The following is a 21,719-nucleotide window of genomic DNA, read 5'->3' as shown; positions in this document are numbered from 1 at the left end:
CCTTTATAATAACATTTTATAAACTAGCCCCTCCTCTGTAATCTGACACCATCTCATCACACTTTGTCTTCATAGCTCTCTAAACAAGTGATGCTTACTTGGTTTTTGTTATTTACCTCTCCCACTAGATTATTAACTCAGTGGAAGCAGGTAAACTCTTATCTATTGATAAACTGTATCTCCAGATCATAATCTCCTGCCCAGCACCCACGGGGTACACAATACATCTTTGTGGAAAAAGTGAACTGACTGCCATCAAAATTGTGCATGATCAGTAAGCTGATAGCAAGGCAATTGGGTGAATACCACACTTCTGCATTACTGCTCCTACCATGGAGAACATGGCCCAACAGGATTTCATCAGCACTTTGGTATGTGATGAGACAAAGCAGCAAACTACAATGCCATGTAAGATTCAGTAATACTTGTTAAATTAATCATAAGTTTAAGGTCCAGGATTCTCACGTAAATATTCAGGGAGGAATGAGTTAAAGGTCTATTTAAATGATATGGCTTAGCTAGAGTTATACACACAAAAGGGAAGACTATTCCTCGAAGACATCCAAATATTGCCACACTTATAAGTATGGAAAACAAAACAGAAAAATCTGGTATACCAATTACCTCCCCCAGAGAGAAAGTTGTGATTCCTATCTCTCTCTTAGATAACTTACTATTAAATATAAAAATAAATCAAATACATATTAAATAATAATAGCTTTCTACAGTTTGAGTTCCTAGCATGCACTAGTAATTGTGCTGAGAGCTTACATACATTATTTCTGCCATATTCCTAGCCATACCAAATTTAGGGTGATTAGACAATATGACATCATAGTCAAGAAATTGGACTTTGGAGTTAGGGAGTCTTCAATTAAAGATCTAACTGCCTGTATAGCTTTGGATAAATTAAAAACCTCTCAGAACCTGTTCACTTCCATAAAGATAGAATTGGTAATCATTCATATTTTGAAGGGGAGCTGTTTATTTCAAAGAAAAAATGTATTATTCACTTACTGTTCTGCATGGTGCTTATGTGTGTTTTGACTCCATGAGTTCATATTCACCTTTTATAATTGAAGAAAATAAAGCTTTGACAGGTTCAGTAATTTGGCTGAGACCTATGTGGTCCCAAAGACTGGTTTTCCGAACATACCTTGCTGTCCTTCAGATGAAATCCAACTTTTGAAATGTGTCAGAACTGGAACTCATATAGCAGGAGACCCAAGTGTGCCCAGTCCAGCAGGGATGCCTCCTTTTTGCCTACAACTCTCAGAAGAAACACCCAACGCATAAAAGTCAGACATAGATCTAGGCAGAATAAGTGGTGTCTTCTTGGACATGGTTTTAGAAGGACCATATGGCATCCTCTGTCAGGGTCTCCTCAAAGGCTCTGCCAAAGGGCCAACAAACACTATTTTGGTTTTTGTGTGCCCAGTAGTTTTTTGCCATAATGCACACATCCACTGAGTTAAAATATGAAACTGTTAGCTTTTATCTGTAGCTTGATTAGAATTACATTCCAATTAGGAATTAATTTAGAAAAGAAGAATGAAGCAAAGAAATTTGAAAAGATGAAGGGATAGTGAAAACCTTGCAAAATTGGGCTATGGGCAAGACAATGTACTACAGGACATACCTCTCTCCCCAAATTCCTTTCTTCTCTCCCCTTCCTCCATTCCTTCTCTCCCTCTCTCCTTGCCTCTATTGATTCCATAATAATTCATTGAGTATATCCAAACACTTAACACAATGCTAAACAAACAGAAGTAGCTGAGAGATGTTTTCTTAAAGTGTTACATAACGGGCAGTGAAGGGCAAGAAGAAATGAAGGTGGCTTAACTCACATTAGGTTCACAAACACTTGCTAAGTGTCTGCTTGTATAAGATACTGGGAGCAGAGCAATTATCGAGCCCTGGTCACAGAGAAGAGGGATTGAAACGGCAGCAAACTCACAGATGCTATCTGTAGTCAATCATGAGAGAGAAGTCCCCCGGTACAAGAAGTCAAAGTCATCTGGCCCCTCGTCCTTGAATACTCCAAGATTATAAAGTCAGCAAAGTAAGGTATCAAAAGAAAGCAACAAACACAAAAGCAGAACATATTCAACTCCAAATTCTGGTCAGTTCCATTGGAAACGTCTTGTCATCACAGTTTTTCTCATCTGCTCTTCAAATACTTCCTTTGCTTTCTTCCTTTAAAAAAGTAAAGTGAACTATTCCAAGTGACATCACCACCGCATCCAATGGAATCAACTGTAGCCAACCAGTTAGCTTACCTTACTTACTGGCAGTTTTTGCCAAATGCATTATTCTAAAGACCCTAAAGCTCTGAGAAAGCCAAGAGAGATTTATTAACCAAGATGTCTTCTGAAAGCACACCAGGACAGGCCCACAGAAGCTTGGCAACAAGAAAAAATACATCGTCTCTCCTTGGGTCAGCCTTACATGAAGAAAAGAGTGTGCTTCTCCAGACCTGGAGTGGTAAACATAGCAAGAAAAGTCACGAAAGCAGAAACATCTCTCTTCTGGCCACTGTTGTCCTTTTTTTTTTCCTGACTCATTTGGGTATCCTGAGTGGGTATAAACATTTTCTTCTTTCCACCAGAGTGTCAAGAACCTTATGTATAGAATAGGGTAGTGCTAATTAAGGTGATACAGCTAATCATTTTACCCTGAAAGTCAGCCCATCACAGGAAATATTTAGGAGGATATTAAAACAATTGTTCAATCAGACACTGAGATATAATTGATGTGAAATTCCAAAGTAAGATATCACATAAAAATATACAGAATCGACAAATGAAATATCTAAGAACATCCTCACTGGCTTCGAGAAGATGCAAGGGTCAAGGATGTGGGAGAAAGGGGATCTGTAAATATATATTTGTTGGGTAGCTCCTACTTTCTAATCTCAACCCCAATGGAAAAAGGCTTCACTGAATCCAACCTGAGATCTTGCCACATATTCCCTGTCAATGAAGTCATCATAGACTTCTCATCAGGAAATATGGAAGGTACTGAAAGCAGGAGAGGGCCAATAATTCAAAAAAGAGCGTGCACTCTCAGAATTTGTCAGGAGAAGAATGAGAGAGCTGTCCTGGAGTCGTCAGTAGTCCTGACCAAGGGGGCTAGCTGGGAGACAAGACGTTTTCATGTTGAATGGAAGGAGGGATGAAGCACATGTCCAGGGATGGAATACTTCATCTGCTTTTTTCCACAGGAGTTGTGGGAGAGGTATCATACTTCCAGGGCTGGGCACCCCCAAAGAATTCAGAAAATGCTTCATGAGAGAGGAAGTCAGCTTAGCCATCCACCAGTCCTGGAAAGCACAAAGTCACCCAGGCAAATAACAACTGTCCCACTGTCTGCCATGTCCACCCTAAGAGGGTCTGAAACTATAGCCAACAGCTAGAAAAGCAGAAGACGAGAGTGGAAACAGCTTAATGGACCCTACTTCTAATTCCAGAGGGAGAAAGCCACCAACCAAAAGCTCTATCTAGGGAACAAAAACAAACACTTCACTATGAATGAGCTTTGAATCGATAAATATCTTAGATGAGATATTTAAAATTTCTGAACTGAGCCTGTACTTTGTCCCTTAAAGTACCACCATGCTGTTTACAACTTTTAAGTGGCAGAAAACCCAGCAGGAACTGTCCAAGTTTTCATGAGAGAAAAAGATCACTGCCAACTGAAACTTTAAAGAAATAGTGAAGACAAAGATAAAGATGCACTTAAATTATAAGTTGTGCTTATTTAACATACCATTTACACATCTGTTCAGCATATATTTGTTGAGTGTCAAGCGCTGTGACAGACAAAGGAATGCAAAGGTGACTAAGTCCTACGACAGGACTTCTGAGCTCACAGTGCAGTGGGATGGGGTGGGGCTGTCTTGATATAATGCCGTCTCCAAATCAGACTGATATCGAGATAGAAAACATATGCTTTGGGATAATTCATATCTGGATTTGAATTGCAACTGCTCTACATACCAGCCGGAGAAAATTATCTAACTATCTTGCACTTCGGTTCTCCTCACTTATAAATGGAGATAAAGTGATCTACCTTTTAAGAACGCCAAAAAGATTTAAGGAAAATGTATAAAAAGCATATAGTATACTTCTTGACCCATAAAACCTCAAAAAATAGTAGAGAAGATGTCACTAACAAGAGGGTGATACGGCCAGCAATCCTTCAGAAAACAACAAACAAAATAAATGGGTATTGCCATTAAATATCCCCATCATAAAAGTTAAAATGAAAGATTTAAGAGAAAGTATTACTATTTCCTAAATAATTTATGTCTCATTACTTTTATTCTTATACTCATAAAAATTCCCATTCAACCGACTGTAATATTTTTATTTCCTGAATTTTTATTATATAAATAATCAGGACCACAAAATCCAGTATTTAATCATCTCATTTCCTATGCTTTAATTGTCTTCTTGTGCAAAGTCTTATCTCCCAAATTATAAGAGCTAACTGAAGACAGGGTGGGCAGTAATATTTTGGAATATTTGCTAGAATGTTTTAGGTCTTTGGCAAATATAGACATAGTTTAATAGAAAGGACTTAAGTTTTAAAATGTGTCAGTGTGTACAAATGCAGGCTATTCTGAGTTCCTGTTATAAACATAAACATAAACACGACAGTCTTCGTAAATTCTAACTGGAAAATACTTTCATGGTCAAAGCAGAAATACTTCTTGATACCTGCAAATCACCTTTGACATGAGAAATTTCTTTTGGCTCTGAGGTGGGTTCCACGCATTACAAAAACAGGATGGTAGAGAACAAACTTTCTCAAACCATTCTTCAAGTTGAATTTCAACATGGAATTTCTCTGAGTCTGCCGATGGCATTTTGAAAAGAATTTCATTAAATGTTGCTAACATGTCATAAGCTCCCTTAAATGGAAGGGTAATGGCTCATAACATTTGTAAGCTTTTTAATTTCATGGAATATGAGCAGCATAATCAGGACCTATTAAAGTCAATCAACTGTGCCAAGTGGGGCTACCTACCTTTGCTTTTGTTTCTATTTTCCTTGTGGGTACACCCCATGAACAGCCCCTGAATCATTCTTTAAGGCTAACACTGGTGTGTGATATTCTAAATAACCTCTGATGAAATCATCGCAGCAGTATTTGCCTGTGTGGGTTGAATAGACATCTCTTGGGAAATGGCTCTTGGCTTCTGAGAAAGAGAGATTTCCCTTTCTATTTGCTTCGGCTCAGAAGGTACAATTTTGGTAGGATTCAAAATCAGTTGTCTGACCAATGTAACTGGAATTAGTATATGGAGATGAATATGAGCAATCTTATTTATATTTTCAATGATAGAGGTGTTCAAACTACCAATTCTTCAAGACTGGTCTCCAGGTTTTCTTCTATCATGAAACTTTCAACTATAATAGTGGCCCTTTCTATGGGCTAAGTGCCAGGCATGGCTCTAGGCACCCTGCCTATGTTTTCTTATTTAATTTTCAAAACAACTCTATAATACTATCAGTTACCTCATATTATAGACAGAGAAACTCAAGTTTGAGATGTCGAGTAATATGGCCCAAATTACAAAGCTAATAAGTAGCAAAGCTGAGCTTCAAACCCAGTTTCAGTTTATCTTTAAATCATATGTAATGTGATATCATGCTTTATTGCCTTCACAATCAATCACCTTGTTTCAGATCTTCCTCGGCAATGGAGATATCCAGGGAGAGTTTCTACATGGGGATTAGAGGGTACCAGGTAGATTGATAATCTAGGATGACTGAGGGCTACAGAGTCAAACAGGGAGAACTCACCCCACAGTTGAGGCAGAAAGTACCCTTCAAAATTAGAGAAGCATCAGTGAGTGTAACAAACCAGCTTAGGGCAAGACTAGAAGCAGAAGGATGATTTAGAAGCGAGGAAGTCTGCGAAGAGGTTAGAAAATGGAGTAGAGGATGGGCTAGGGAGAGAAATGTGACACTAAGACTGTGAGAACTATAAATCTTTACCACAAACAAACAAAAACAAACAAACAAAAAGAATGTTGGATACATAGATGGTGTTCAAATACAGTGTCTGCATTCAATTACAAATTATATAAAAGATGGAGAAAACATTCAGTTATTCTGTAGGCTGCCACTAATGACTACTAGACCAAGAAAATGTACAAATTAATGGTCTTACACTAACTGACATGCACGCCCTTTGCAATAGCTGAAGGAGATGGAAGAAAAGTGTTCATCTGAAAAAAAAGGAACAAATTTTATCCAAGGATACTAACTTCATTGTGGATGTACTATATTTTTAGACATATTGCAAATACTTCAGTTTTAGTTGGTAAGAAATGAAGGAACAGTTCAAGGAATAAGAATTGCAGTGGGATGTTATACTTTTTATACTTGAAGAATTTGTAAGAGAAGTTGAATTTAGAATGAAGAAGACAGAATTCTTTCTCCAGGAAGGTTCCCAGAGGTAATTAAGCCCTATGCCCTAAGGTACTCATTATATATAATGAATTAATTTCTCTTTCCTATGAATATAGGATGGTACTAAGTATTTGAAGAATTGCAAGAATTGAGAAAATAGTCACTTATATTTTCTCTGTTCCATAGTTTCAAATAAAAATCTAGAGTTAAGAAAGACCAGGTCTTTGGAAATTTGGAATTTCTATAGGCTTTTACAAGTTTACATTTGTTTCGTTTTGATGGGATCAGAATGAGAAAAACCAGTAACTTGTAGTCTGAAGTTCTGGACAAAATAATATCTACGGAACCTAAGATGTCTAGAACATCATGGCATTTTTCCTGAGTCAGAATTAATTAGAACATGGATCCTTGATTATTTCCAAGTAGACACTGTATACAATTCTAACAGAGGCATGATAGAAGTAATGATATAATTGGAGATGGCAGTTTAGGAGATCTGTGGTTTAAATGGAGAACAAATGGTCTCCATAGGAAGCTATAATTCATATGGGAAAACTGCAGAACAGAGGTCATCTGTAGGGGTGTGGGGAATGGCCAGGGAAACAGCGATTGGCAGAGAAAGGAACTAAGATGCTCTTCTCTTCATGAAACTGACAAGTGTCTCACATGTTTCCTTGGGTTGTAGAGAAAGCAAGTTAGCATAGGCCAACGTCTGTCTACTGTTCCCAGATAATATAGCATTCCAGTTAAGAACATGGTGTTAGAGTCAACGTGGGTTGGAGTATTAGATGTGTGTTCTTCCTAAATCTTGCTAAGCCTCTGAGTACTTACCTTTAAATAGAAGATTAAAATGATAGATCCTTCCTAGGGTTACTATAAGGTATAAACGAGATAACTTCACATTAGCACTGTGGCTGTTAGCTTTTACAACATGACGGTATAATCACACATTAGTTAGATTCAAATTCAGCAAACATTTATGAGCAATCACTGTGGGCTGGGCTCTCTGCTAGGTGATTTCGCATGTATTAGTTTACTTAATCTCCATAACAGCAAATCTTTTAATATGTATTAAAGTTTTAGATATTCAATATTAAAACAGAACAGCCAAACCCTGCAGGCACTTAGCAACATTTAAAAAATTTCTAATCATTCCCCATTCCCAGGTAACAATTCGTTAGTTATCTCAAGAACAGAATGGTCCAGGTATCTGCAGAGAGCCTTTTTTTCCTCTACTTAGCGTTGCCTCGGTGGCTCTCTTGGCTATTAGATTTACTGTACAGGGTTGTGCACATAAAGCCACAGATACTATACTCTGTGGTGATGTGTGACTTTTCAAGGGTAATTTTTTAAAACGTTGTACTTTTTTGCCATATGGGCCAACTGTAAAAAACAAAACTAAGTCACTCATAGAATCGACGTTGCTGAATTTCACAGGATCATCAGCCCGGTGACGAGCTGTGGTGGTAGGAGCATGAGGGAAAAGTTCCCACTATCTTCGCCCACTGAGAGTGGGAGGCTGTCTCGTGCAATCCACGACTGTTGGCATTGGCCTTCTTCTTATGCTAACTCTGAAGTAATGCTGTCAAATCCTGTTTTCGTTTCATTAAACTTCTTCCTGTACCTCCCTAACCAGAGTGCTACTCAGATATGATGAAAGAAAACCTTCGTGATTTAGTGAACTCTGTGGCAGTAACAGAAAGCGTGGGGGTGAATTCCACATCTCAGAAAACTCGCATGGTAAGACGAGTTAAAAAATTATGGTGAATGCTAAGAAATAAATGCGAAACTTTGGTTTGTTAACAACTGAAGTCAGAAACAAACATGGGAACTCTATATCCATCCAGTGACATGAATACTCATGAATTAATAATTTAAAAATAAAGCCAGCTCCATTTCTCATTTATTAATGAGCTATTACCTACGAATAATTCATCTTTCCATAACATTCCTCTCATATTTTTTAATATAACTGCCTGAGCCTTAACTGAGGCCTAAAACCAATATACACAGGGTGATAGTGGAAAACTGCAATTATCATACCATCTGTACTTGTCCTTTACTGTAGAGAGATGACACTTTTATTTCCATGACTCTCGTGTTACAAAATGGAAGCTCTGCTTTACTAAGTAGAAAAATCTACCTTATTGCAACAAGCAAGGAAAAAAATAAGGTAGTCTGCTCATCTAATTCTTTCAACATGGTGATTTTTATCCCAGTCTACCTCATACACCCTCCAAATTGCAACAAGTACATCTGAAAAATATTTATCAGCCTTAAAAGCCTCATTTACTTTGTGGACCATTTGGTATTTGCCTCGAAGAATCATTGCTGATAGAAACAGAGTCATTTATGGAAACAGAAAGTCCCGCACTCATAATTTAGGTAACTGCCATTTAAAACACCACTGGTAATAATTTATAGAGCACTGTGTCAAAAGGCTACGCTCAGCAGCTGGTGGAGATCACAAAATCAAAATAAGAGTAAGCATCTGCTTATAATTTCGGATGGCAAAGAAGTGTTTTCTCAGCCTCTGAAATGACATCTCCTGAAAAATTATGTGTTTTCAACAATAAACAAGTTTTTTAAAAATTAAGGCTAACAGTGCAACACACCCATAGCAACATAAAGTGCTGGGCATGACAAGTGTTGCCAGGAGATGAGTATGTTTTGATTGCATTATTAAGAAAATTAGTTTTTTAAACTGACAATTTTTTTTTGCCAACCTGTTAGAAGTGAAAAACAACAGAACTTTTAAGAATGTATTAAAACATCCTTCTTCCTTAAAGCTCGCTTCTCTCCATTATTCTCCCCTAATACTCAGAAGGCCACCCAACCGAAGTAGGATTCTTCCTTCCGTTAAAAGAATAAAAACCAAATCACAATAGACTGTGATGTATACTTTTCTCTCCTAAATGCTATTTATGAAATAAGCAAGAAGCAGTCTTCCACCAAGTAGTCGTTACAGGTGGCTGGGATGTTCCTGAAACCAAAAGAGTTATAGATGATGTTGATGTGCCATAGTGATGAGGAAGAGAAGCTCAGAGATTTGAAGCACTAAAGTGCTAATTTCATTTTCTTCAACTTTCCTGTCTGTAACACACAGCTCCACACCTGGGAGCTTCCATTAGCCTGTGGATGGCATGAATCCAGGCTTTACAGCAGGGCCAAGCTACAAAGTAGGAAAAGATGGGCTTTTAGTATCTTTAGTACCACTTTTAACTCTCCTACTTGGTCTGTCCTGCTCCCCCATAGACTCGTACCACACAGTAGCTCAAGCCACCTTCCTTCCAATAATACAATACTTAATATGTACCTGATATAGACATTTAATCAATCTATAAGTGCCTATAAAAGAGAAATTTGTCTTTATCTCCTTGCCTGAGAGGCTCTTATGGAATCTTTGAGAAAAAAAGATCCTAAGAGAATATCATTTATTCATTCATTCATTCCTTCAAAAAAATGCTTTCGTTCCATGTAACAGGCACTAGTCTAAGAACTAGGGATACAGTGGTAAACAAAGCAAAAGAAATTGAAAAATGTTAATAGTAATAAATTATTATATCGAAATTTTATATAGTGCTTTATACTAAAGGCACTGTTCTATAAAGAGTAAAATTCACGTAATAAATGTTATGTAATTATATAAACTGTTATGATGCTGTAATAAGCTTATGAGGTAGTGCTGTTATGTCCATTCCACAGATGAGGAAAGTGAGGTGCAGGAAAGGTCAAGCAATTTGTTCAAAGTGACACAGCTAGTAAATGGTGAAGCCAGGATTTGAATAAAGGGAGTTGATGTTCCACAGCCTGCTCTCAAACAACACTTAGTAACTGCCTTTCTCCGTCCCTGCTGTCATGGAGATTATGCAGTGATAGCGTAAGAAAAACAGGTAAGTATATAAATATTTAATTGTATAATATATACATATAATGAACAGATAGAAATTAATATAACCGAGTAATATATGATATAATACAATAACAAAAAAGAAAGCTACTGAGGGGTGCATTTCAGTGGGTGGTCAGGAAAGGGCTCCATGAGGAATTGCTGTTTGAACAGAGACATAGATGAAGCAAGGCTAGGTTTTCATATGGTCTGGTAGTTCTCAGACTGTGGTGCGTGGACCTCCCCCTGACCCCGGGGTCCTAAAATCCTGAGCTGGGGTGGGCAGGAGAATAGGCTGCAGTGCCCTAGGCCCCAACTACAGCAGCTCAGCTTCCATCTGGTGCCAATTTGGGGGTTCCAAATAAAATTCAACTTTAAAAAGATTCCATGGTTTAAAAAAAAAACGTTGTAGAAAGCCCTGGTCACGTCCAACCTCTTAGTTCACATATAAAGAAACAGAGAGAGAAGAAGAATGACCTGCTAAGGGATCATTGCAAGTCATATCAGAACTGCTGTTGAGAACCCAGATTCCCTGATGTTGAATTTGGTGTACTTTCTAGAACAACAAACTGCCAGCATTAACTGTCCTCCCTGTCCAAGACATTGCATTCATCTCTAGAGGGTACAGACAGAGGTTTTATTCCAAGGATGGTGTCTCTCTGTTTGGAAACTTTATACCAAACTCCAGGGTTAGCAAGAGCAACTGCACAGATGCTCTGGCCTGTCCCCTGTATTCTATTAAACCACCCTCATCTCTGCCTCCTATTCTAATTATATGTTTACTAATCTTAATTTATTATACCTCTTCTTACTATGTTACTATACATATTTAAGTGACTTCAAATCCTTTGTGGAAATGTGTATGTGCCTGAGGGGAAGGAGTATTTGCAGTGTGGGTTTGGCATGAATACACATTTCTAAGTCTTCAAATTCACCAGAATCTAATGATGGACTTCTGGACACCATGACATGACAGGCGACAAAAATGAACTTGGAGTAGCCTACCTGCCCAATGGCCCTCAAATCATACAATTAGACATTCTCGGCCTCATTCAAAAGTTGGACCTTCTTCTACCAAAACTCTGGCTACTATAGTTATAAGTGAGATCTGACCAAAGCCCTCAGTAACTCTTATATTTCCAGCACGAACTTCATTTAAAAAAAAGCAAACATGTCAATTTCCTCCAAATTAAAGGAAGGACAAAAACCCCATCAGTCCATTTTAATTCTACAGCAACCAAAAGTCTATGAATAACTCTCTCTGTTTCCCAGGATAAATGAACAAATCAACCATAGTATTAAGTGTCGATATATTCGAAGTGTGTGTATCTGTTTAAAAAAGAAGAGTAAGCAGCTGGTTCACACTACTGTCCACAATAAATCACAACATGTAAAAAGGGAGATATACTCCAGGAATGGCAGCCAGCTATACAGTACAGATGGGCTTATAGATGACCCTTCCAATGTTTAATAATCTCCATAATTTATGTGTGAGCAAAGAAATACAAAGATGCCTAGTGTACCCCTCTGACTTACTAAAAATCACTTTTATTTACTTGGGCAATACTTCACGGTCCAGTTAACTTCTTAATTAAAGACAGCAAGATGTTCATGTTCCATGCAAGTGGCATGGAAATACTGTTTTGTGTGCAATATGTTCAGCTGGGAGTTGAAGCTGTTTTGCTTACTGAGGAGTCACCGCAGCCTTCGTGTGGTTTTGAAACTAACCAGAGACATGGCTCTTCTCATCACCACTAAACTGTCAGTGGAGCCTCTGCAGACGAAGCTTGTGTTTGCCTGCCATCGCAGGTTCCATTTTCTTTATTTGTCTCGGGCAGAGCACGCCAAATCCAAATTTTCAACTTTCCTCTTTCCTCTCCCCGCTTGCTTCCTCCCCATTCATGCTCCGTAGTGGGGAGAAGAATAAAGACAAAAAGGAGGTGTGTCCCAGGAGACTTGGTGGGGAACGGCTGTGGTGGGCTGGAGCCTCAGCCTCCAGAAGCTCTGCGACCTGTATCCCTTGTCCCTGACCTTGCGTATTATTTCAAAACTCACAGGAGTCGGATCACTAGGAGAATTTGAGGCAAAAGAGGAACAAGAAGTGAGGAAGAGTGAGTCACAAGGCGCGAGGGATCCCAGGAAGTCAACCTAATTTCTGCTTGATGACCCATATGCATCCTCAATTCCATAAACCAGGAGCTGCGGCCTCAGGGGCCTGCAGGGGCCCATTATAGACACGAGTTCAGAAGTTGGGTAGGAGACGCCAGTGACTCATGGAGCCTGGAGAATTAGGGAACAATCACCCATCTAAAGAAAGCAGCTGCTACTCAGCTCCCAACCTTAGAAATATCAAAGTGCTTTGCCAGATTGTCTCATTTTTCATGAGAATCAGAAGATGCACATTTAAAAAAAATGTTAACTTTTCAGATATTTATTAGAAACAAATTCATACTGAAAGGAAAATGCTGTGTGAGGCAAATAAACAATATCTGTGGGCTGGATTCAAATTTAAGTTCTGTCATGAGCTTTCATATTAATAGTTTACTTTATAGTTGATAAGATAGGGTCACTTAAATTACTTCATTTAATCTTTACACTTAATTTATAGAGAATATCACCACAGTGATGAGATCAGCCATCATTAAGCTCGGTCTTGTATTATCCTATCTTTTCTAGTTTCCTTTTCTTAGTGTTTCTGAATTTTTCCAGAGACTTAATATGCCTTTCAGTAAGTTGTTCCTCATGAGAGAGAAAAAGCCGTGACACTGTGTTTAGTTTATTTTACTAAACACAGTGTCATGAGAAAAATAATTATCACATAAATAGTGTGTTGATGTGGAGGACACTGTAATCCTGGATTTCATTTCTGACTTTTGCTAGGTATAACTTGGGTAAATCCTACCTCCTTTCTGAGCCTTAAGGCCCTATATATTAAATGAAGTTACTGGTGTAAATGAGTTCTAATTAAATTCTTTACTTCTATCCTAGATATGTGTCGGTAATTCAGGCTAATGGAATAAGTCAATTCATATCATACTAAAATCAAAATAGAATGAAAAGAATTCAGCCTTTCATAAACAGACATGATAAATAAAAATATAAAAATCTATGATGAGGGTGATCAGCTCAGAGTTACAGGAAGTATACAGCAGTTTGTCAACTTTCATAAATATTGATAAACTGGGATACCCTCAAACTCCATTTCATATGTGGAATTCAGAATATAGTAGGAACTAATACTCAAACTGGTTTTTGTAAAGCACTGGCATGGGTGTGTATTTTAATCTTTAAGTGTTTTATTATGTTTTGCTTTTTCTATATCATAAAATGAGTGAAAATGTCATTACTGGATCAAAGTATATAAAGATGTATAAAGTACTTGGCATATACCATAAAACTTTTTTTTTTTTTTAAGGAAGACTGTGTCAGTAACCTATGAGTGCCAGAGTCAGCAAAAATTTTTAAGCAGAAGAATGAGAAAAAAGTGAGTTGAACATTAGGAGGGTATCACTCTATGAAAGAAAAACTGAAAACTAAAACCTATTGACTATGAAATGGATTTCCTTAGAAGGCACTGAGTTTGTGATTAAGAAGACATTCAAGAGGAGGGTGAAAGACTATTTGGTTCAGAGGAAGTTTAAACATCAGATGAGATTTGGACTATCTGATGATGTTGACAGTGAAAATGATCATGGTCATTGTCATCATCATTGTCGTCTTCATTAGGAGAAGCGGGTAAGGGCATAAGAAGTGGGTGAGAGCAGGAGTTACCATTTCTGGAGCACTCACTTGATGTCAAATTCCGAATTAAGATTTAGCAAATAGTATCTTATTTCTAACTACCCACGACATAAGTATTAATATCATCTTAATAGCCCATGTAAGAAAACAAGAATTTTCCAAGTTGAGAAATTGCTCAAAGATCACTCTTCTGCCAAAAAGTAGCACTGGTTGCCACCCAGCAATACAGCACATGAGTTTCACCATCGTGTTACAAGGTCTCTTAGTATAGGTAACTTCTAAGAACCCCATTTAGATATGATTTCATAATTCTATACATGGGTTTTGGTAAGTAAGGCATCTTAAAATATGTGAGTTTTTATAGGATAAAAACATTTGAAAGAGATATAAATACTCTTAAACCTTATGAAATAGTTTTCTATTTTATTTTCTTAGAGTAAATTAACTTTTTAATTCTTTTTCTAACTTGTTTCTACTCTCTCTTATCCTGAACTTCTAAATTAAATAGAGCAATGGCCCAAGACCTATATACCAGTCCCAAGTGTAACTGAAGTGAGTATAGAGAAAAATACACCATGCAACTTCCCCATTGTTATAGGCTTGGTGCGTAGTAGATGCTCAGTAAATGTTAGTTTCCCTTCCCTTATCATTTCACATTAAGTTATGCAAATGCACCATTTAGTTCCAAAATCATGGGAAGTAAGGTAAGAAGCCTCTCTAAAGAAGTAGGGGTCTGCCGCTTTTGCCTAAAATGATACTGTGTGATTAAAGGTCTCCTTAATAGCCATTCGATCTATGTACTAGTAGCTTCTGCCAAAAATTTGTAGTTGTATTTAGCAATTAAAAAGATGCCTATCAAATTGAAATATTTAAAACGGAGTTTTTTTGGCATTGTATCCTTTAACTTTATAAATTTCCGTGCTAATGTACTCAGGTAGTATTTCTAGGGACAAGCTGGTTTTTGGATGTGCTGACAGAATAGTTAATTTAGTGTGTGTCCTTTTCAATCTGCTTTCTGAGCGGCATGATACTTTACCCATTAGGAGCTATGCATCCATGTGGTGTGCATAGGTAGAATGTCCCAAGGCTTTTATTCAGTTCCTAGATGGAAGTTTTTATAGAGATGAACATTTCTCATTGGTTTATCTTACAAGGTGATTGCTATCATACTAATCAATTTGTAGTGACTTTACCAGGGTTGTAAACTTCAATAATGAAATTGGATACAGTATTGAACATTGTGTGGATTGCTTAACTAATTTCAATTCCTCTCAGTTCAATGAAACACAAAACCAATGAACTTGTGTTGCTTCATTAGTTATCATCACTTAGAGGGGCTGAGAAATGTAGTGCAACTGGACATTGATCTTTTTGTAATGGGAAAACCGAGAGAAACCCCATGAATCAGAAGCAGCTATGATCTATGGAGAAATGGTATTGCAGATAATTCTACAAGCAATGGTCAGGTACATCCAAAAAAACCAATAGGCTGAAGATGCCAGGTGGAGAATTGAAAGCTGCCACATGTGAGACTAATGTGAGCATCACGTGAGGCCATAATTATGTATGGCGAATTTTACTGATTGCCTGCCCAACAGTCATTCCCATGAACTTCTTTGCTACCAGAATCCCAATTTTGTTCAGCTGGCAATTATCCCAGTGCTTGAGGGAAAGGAGGCCAAGTCATCAGCTCCTAGCCTTATTCTTTTTTGCCTTTTTGATCCAACATATATATTTTGACTTTTTGTGATAATTCAAAGAGAGACTAGCTCTACCTTTGTTGCTGTGCTTAATATGTTATTCTCTATTCCCTTCTCTGTGCTCTGATGTCATCCAAAAGGATAATAGTAAAGGTCTATGCCCTGAGCCACTTCTATATTTCTCCCCAGCCAAACCGAGACTCAATTTCTGACTTAAAAAAAACCACCAACAAAAAAATCTTATTAGATTGAATATCAAATAGATGGTTAAAAAAAGGTCTTGATAAAATTACATATACAATCTATTAAAATTATTTAGATATGAAAACTATCTGATTGTACTTGTATAAAGTTCTAAGAAATGCAGGGTAAGGTACAGGACAGAAAGTAGATCAGTGGTTGGTAGGGGTCAGGGGTGGGAGTAGTTGTGTGGATGCCATAGGATGAAGGGATTAAAAAGGGAATCTCTTAGGGGTGAAATATATGTTAATTATCTCAATTGTGGTGATGGCTTTACATGTACATACATATGTGAATACTTATTAAGTTGCACATTTTAAATATATGTAATTTACTCTAGGTCAATCATACCTCAAAAAAGCTCTTAAATTTTTAAATATTATTTAGATATAAAAATTTACTGTTATTATTTGGAGGAAAAAAGGTACAGAATAGTATGCAAAGTATAGTTTTGTTAAAAATACATACTATGGTAAATGCCTGAAGAAATACACTAAATTGTTAACAGTGCTTGCTCCTGCAAGATAGATTTAAATGATGCTTTCATTTTTAATAATTCATTACTCAATTTCACAAATATCTATTGAGCACATACTATGTGCTAGACATAGCAAGAAGGCTGAGGAATATAGGAAAGTTCAGATAATCTCTTGGTCTTCTAAAATCATATTCTTAAGAATAAGAATGACAAATGATGACAGTTACAAGGGGAAAAACATGTCTATATATGGCTGTTGTGCTAAATAAATTGATTCATTGAGGAAGGTCTTTCTAAAATGGCAATAATGAACTGATGACTAGAAAGAACCTCCATGAAAAACATCTGGTAGAGGATTTTCTAAGATCTAGTGAAGAGTTTCGATTTCATTCCTGGGGCAATGGGATGCCAGTGGAGAATCCTTTGCAAAAGGAGTGGAGTGACTTGACATTTTGAAAAGGCTACTTTGGCTGCAATTTGGATTATGAGGCTAACAGTGCAAGGCAGGAGACAGAGGAGGTTATCACAATGGTGCGGGTAAGAGAGGATGGTGGCTTGAGCCAGGGGCTGGAATATAACGGAGAACAGTGCATGAATTTGGGCACATGTTTCAGGTAGAGCTCACATGACTTACTGATGGATTTTATTATATACGCATGTCTGTAAGCATATATAATGTTTTCTTTAGTTAGAAAATATTTACTTTGCTATCAGAAACATATAGGCTAAAAAGCTTTATACATTGACTATTTTTGAAAGGAAAATACTTTCTGACGAACAATGGGAAAACAGTGAATTCTAAAACTTTGTTTTCTTTAAATGGTTATTGAATTTAACTTACTAATTTTTCAATATTAACATAAGTTTTTATTTTTTTGAAATTATCATTACTTTTTAATCTTCCAATCAAGTGTACCTGGACTTGGGATCAGATGACTATTTATTTTCTGATAGGATGGATGACATATTCCTAAAAGTTCACTTCCTGCATGTTAGCCTAAGAGATAGACTCTTCTAAAACACATTTCTCGATTCCTTTAATATGACTGTAATTCTATAGCAAGGAAACTTTTTTCAGGATATTTTACCTAACATATATTCTACCCATAATCCTAAAATCTACTCTTTCATACCACATGCAATCTAGCCAGAACATTTATATGTTTATGAAAATATCACTCATATAGAGAGATTGGCAAACTATAGCCCACAGCCTATTTTTGTATGGCTCTTGAGATAAGAATGTTTTTTTAACTACCGTATTTTTAAAGAATTTTAAAAAAATAAAATATTTACTACCTAGCCAAAACCATTAGAGGGAAATGGCCAGTCCAAACCAATGAGTTAAACGAATTTAATATAAAATTATTAATCTAAAGTATAACTAGTAACTCAAACTGATAATGTAACTGACTAACTTGCCAGGATGAGAGAAGTAAATAAAAAGCAAGAGAAGTGCATTTAACAGGTATTCTTATACGCTTAAAATAGACTGTCTCCATCAGTCCAAGGCAAAATCATCACCCTACTCTCCTCATTACAGTTTTGGCCCATTACTCCTTCTAGGATATAGCTTCCTCGAAGACAAGGAACATGTTTACAATACTCTTGGTACTTTAAGTGCTCAAGCCACTATGCTATGAGTTCTAGTTACATTTCATAATCATCGTGTAGCTGAACTGATTTGCTCTTTTTGATGACCTTAACATCACAGCTTCCTTCCTTTTTCTAACTCTCAAGGAAATAAATTAATTGGCAATTCAGTAGTTGCACTCAGTTTAATACAACTCAGTAGTTTAGATGGCATCCAGACAAAATTACCCTCTGCATCAAGTTGCTGAATTTCATTAATTATGGTGATCAATGCATGCAATGCAAATAATGCTTTGAGGAACTTTCCCGTTACTCTTTGCTTGCAGGTGGACAACGATCAATCCAGGCAGAGCAAATGCATTAATAATCCTTCCAACCAGCAAATTCTACTACCCCATCAAAAAATAATAAAAGTAAAAAACAAAGAAACAAAACCAACCAAACAAAATCACTCGCAAACAAAAATTAATTTTGATAATATTAGTTTATAAAAGCAAGGTAACAAGGAATCACTTCTATCATGGCAAAAGAAAAAGAATGACAAAAACATAGATAGGAGACTGTGGTTAACAGAAAAGCTTCAGAATTACCTTTCGGAGTTGAAATCCTTGCCCTACTACTTCATAACTATGTGGATACTACTTCTCAGATCCTCAACTGTTTAATTGAGCTGTGATTACACTTAGGACTTCAGATTTGAATGCAAATCATTACCTGTATTATCACCTCTACTCCACCCTCTATAATCACCTGATGGCAGATAAATTTCCTCAGATTTAGATTCCAGAGGAACAATAATCCCATCTCTCAGCAGAAACTTACCGGTCTGGACTGGATTTCTTTGGCGTAGAGAGGTTGTAAGAATTCTGAGTCTCCTTCTAGCTTGAGACCCTTTTCTGTGATTCTCAAGTTTCCCATTCCATCCTGAAATAGAGGTAGAAAGAAAACATGAAAAATGCAATTCGTCAAAATTTCAAAATACCTCAGGCTTTCAAATATTAAAACAAAGGTATTGCCTTTTTAATTAATTAATAATTATTTTTTTAGGAAAGGGTGGAATGAGGGGGGTTGGGTCCAAACAAATACATAAAATACTAGAAGGCACTGTTTAATGCTTATTCATACTACCCTTCCTGCTGACTTATTCTAAGAAAATTCTGTTCGAGCCATCTGCAACGCCCGCCAGTCATTCACTTGCCCAGATGAAGGAGGCCCTTTTTGTTAGGTGGTGCAGAGAGAATGGAGGCAGAAGATGAGTGGGGAAAGAGAAAAGAATGATTCCCCAGGTTAAAGCGAAAGATCCTTTTTCTGAAATTATGCAAAAATCACAAACTGTTAATCAGTTGGTCAAATCCAGCCTTTGTACAAGGTGTGTCTGGCTCACAACACACTGAAGAAGTCGAATTAGTTACTACTGTTTTTACTAATAGTTTATTATGGAAATATTGAAAAAAAATATACAAAAGTAGAAAGAATAAAAAACAAACATTTACATGCCTATTATTCATCTTCGACAATTATCAATTTGTCTATTGTTACATATTGCATCCACCACACCAGCCCTCCTTGTTTAAACATACAATTACAACACCAAAAAATAATCATTCCTTAACATCATCAGATACTTAGTGTCAAAATTTGAATTTCATTAATATCTATTTTCTCTATTTTATTTGAATCAAGTTTCATACTGCAATAGTTTGATACATAAAGTACTAGGTCATCTCCTAAAATCTCCTAGGTCACTTTCTCACATGTAAACACAGACACACACACACACACACACACACACACACACACACAGACACACACTCACTCAATTTGATAAATAAAACATTTTTCCAATAGCATTGCTCAAATTTTGCTGAACATTGCCATAATTTCATATAAGGTGCTCGGTATTTCCTGTAAATTGGTAGTTAGATCAAGAGGCTTGATCAGATTCAGACTTAGTTTTCTAGAAAGAATACAGCCCAGAAAATAGAATATATAAGTTTTCTTTTGCTACCATGACAAATAATCACAAACTTAATGGCTTAAAACAACACAAACTTATTATCTTGCAGTTCTATACATTAGACATCTGAACCAAGACTCAAAGAACTAAAACCAAGATGTCAGCAGAGCTACTACATTTCTTCTTGGAGGCTCTAAAGGAGACTCCACGTTTTGGCTTTTTCTAGCTACTTGAAGCTTCCACTTTCCTGGGCTTGTGGCCTTCTTTCACCTTTAAAGTCAGTAACGGTTGGTCGAGTCTGTCTCATATCCAGTCACTCTGATGTCTCTTCTGCCTCCCTCATCCACATCTAGATAATCCAGGATTATCTGACTATTTTAAGATTAACTGATTAACAACCATAATTTCATCTGTAATCTTAATTCCTCTCTGCCATGTAATGTATCACATTTGTCGGTTTGAGATTAGGACACTGATGTCTTTGAAGTGGAGGGCATTTTTCTGCCTGCCACACACAGTATTGCTCTGAGAAGGCACATAATATCTTTTGCTATGATGTCATCAGACATTGGTGATCTTTGCCTAAAGGAGCCATTATTTCGCTAGAGACTTAAAATTGGTGTTAAAAATAATTCTTTTATTTCTCCTTAATTTATTGGCTGGGATTTTCTATCAAGAGAAATTTCATGTAATCAACTATGTTTCTCCTAAATTATAGTTCACATAGAAACTTGAGAGATACTTGATTTTTCCTCCTTTATTTACTGATCTTCAAAATATTGAATTGGTTACCTAATATCCTCCAAAAATGATCAACAAGATTTTTATTTTTTAAATGTCACTCTAAATATTTTGATGTGTTTCATTCCAGCACAGTTTTTATTTCTATTGATGTTCTAAGTGTCCTCCTGTTGCTCAGGGGAGCCTCGTCAAGTTGACCCTTAAATTTGTATATAATACGACCTTGTCGTCTTTAATGGCCCTCTAGCCCCTGTATGTTCCAGAGTTATCTTACATGCCCTGCCCCAGGCCTGGAAGCAGCCATTTCTAGTAAAAAGCCCTGGGGCACTTTGGGTGCTCATTGCTACTGGATTGGCCCTTGTTTCTGTGGACAAAGCTAGAAAACAAGGTATATGTTTTTAAATAGAAAATACTATGAGTTCACATGGAACTTCAATTCAGACTCAGGGCTTGAAAGTTTTTGTTTAACCTCAAGAATCTTAACCATTTTATTACCTTTCTTCCATACCAAAAATCCACATTCTCAATAACACCACCGTAATTACTCATTTGATTTAACCCACAATACACAGACAGAAGAGTTTCAGAACACGAATGCCACTACCACACTAATACTATGATTAAGAAAAAACATTTAAAATTTGTCTTTTAAAAAATATTTAAAGTATGTCCTACTAGGGAAGTACAGTCAAATTACTGGGTTTCAGAATCACTTGAAATCGTTCTGTTCAGTGAGGTTACGCCACTAACCTGATGTCCAGTGAGGTTCAATTGTTTCTCCCCCCTCCCTCGCCTTTCTATTTTTCATGGCTGCTTTTTTAAAGTCTAATTTTATTTTATGGATTTATAAACTATTTATAGAGCATCAAAGTCAAATATACAAAACAAGATATATTTGAGGAAGTTTAGCTTCTGTCTTTGTCTTCCTCCATGTTTCCTCTGCTCTAAGTAATGTGTG

The 21,719-nt window shown here is 36.8% G+C and overlaps 1 protein-coding gene across 12 annotated transcripts in view; it reads right to left on the bottom strand.

Moving 5' to 3' along the window:
- Positions 1 to 21,719, bottom strand: part of SGCD (sarcoglycan delta) — a 1,323,040-nt gene that overhangs the window by 169,784 nt on the left and 1,131,537 nt on the right. For all 12 annotated transcript variants that reach the window (XM_039836682.1, XM_039836683.1, XM_039836688.1 and 9 more), the window contains one exon: positions 18,886 to 18,987. In XM_039836682.1, coding sequence (XP_039692616.1) covers positions 18,886 to 18,987 — 102 coding nt within the window. The remainder of the gene's footprint in view (positions 1 to 18,885; positions 18,988 to 21,719) is intronic.

Source organism: Pteropus medius, unplaced genomic scaffold, assembly GCF_902729225.1.
Source record: "Pteropus medius unplaced genomic scaffold, Ma_sr-lr_union100, whole genome shotgun sequence".
Classification (NCBI taxonomy): Eukaryota; Metazoa; Chordata; class Mammalia; order Chiroptera; family Pteropodidae; genus Pteropus; species Pteropus medius.
This window is presented reverse-complemented; position numbering and strand designations above follow the sequence as displayed.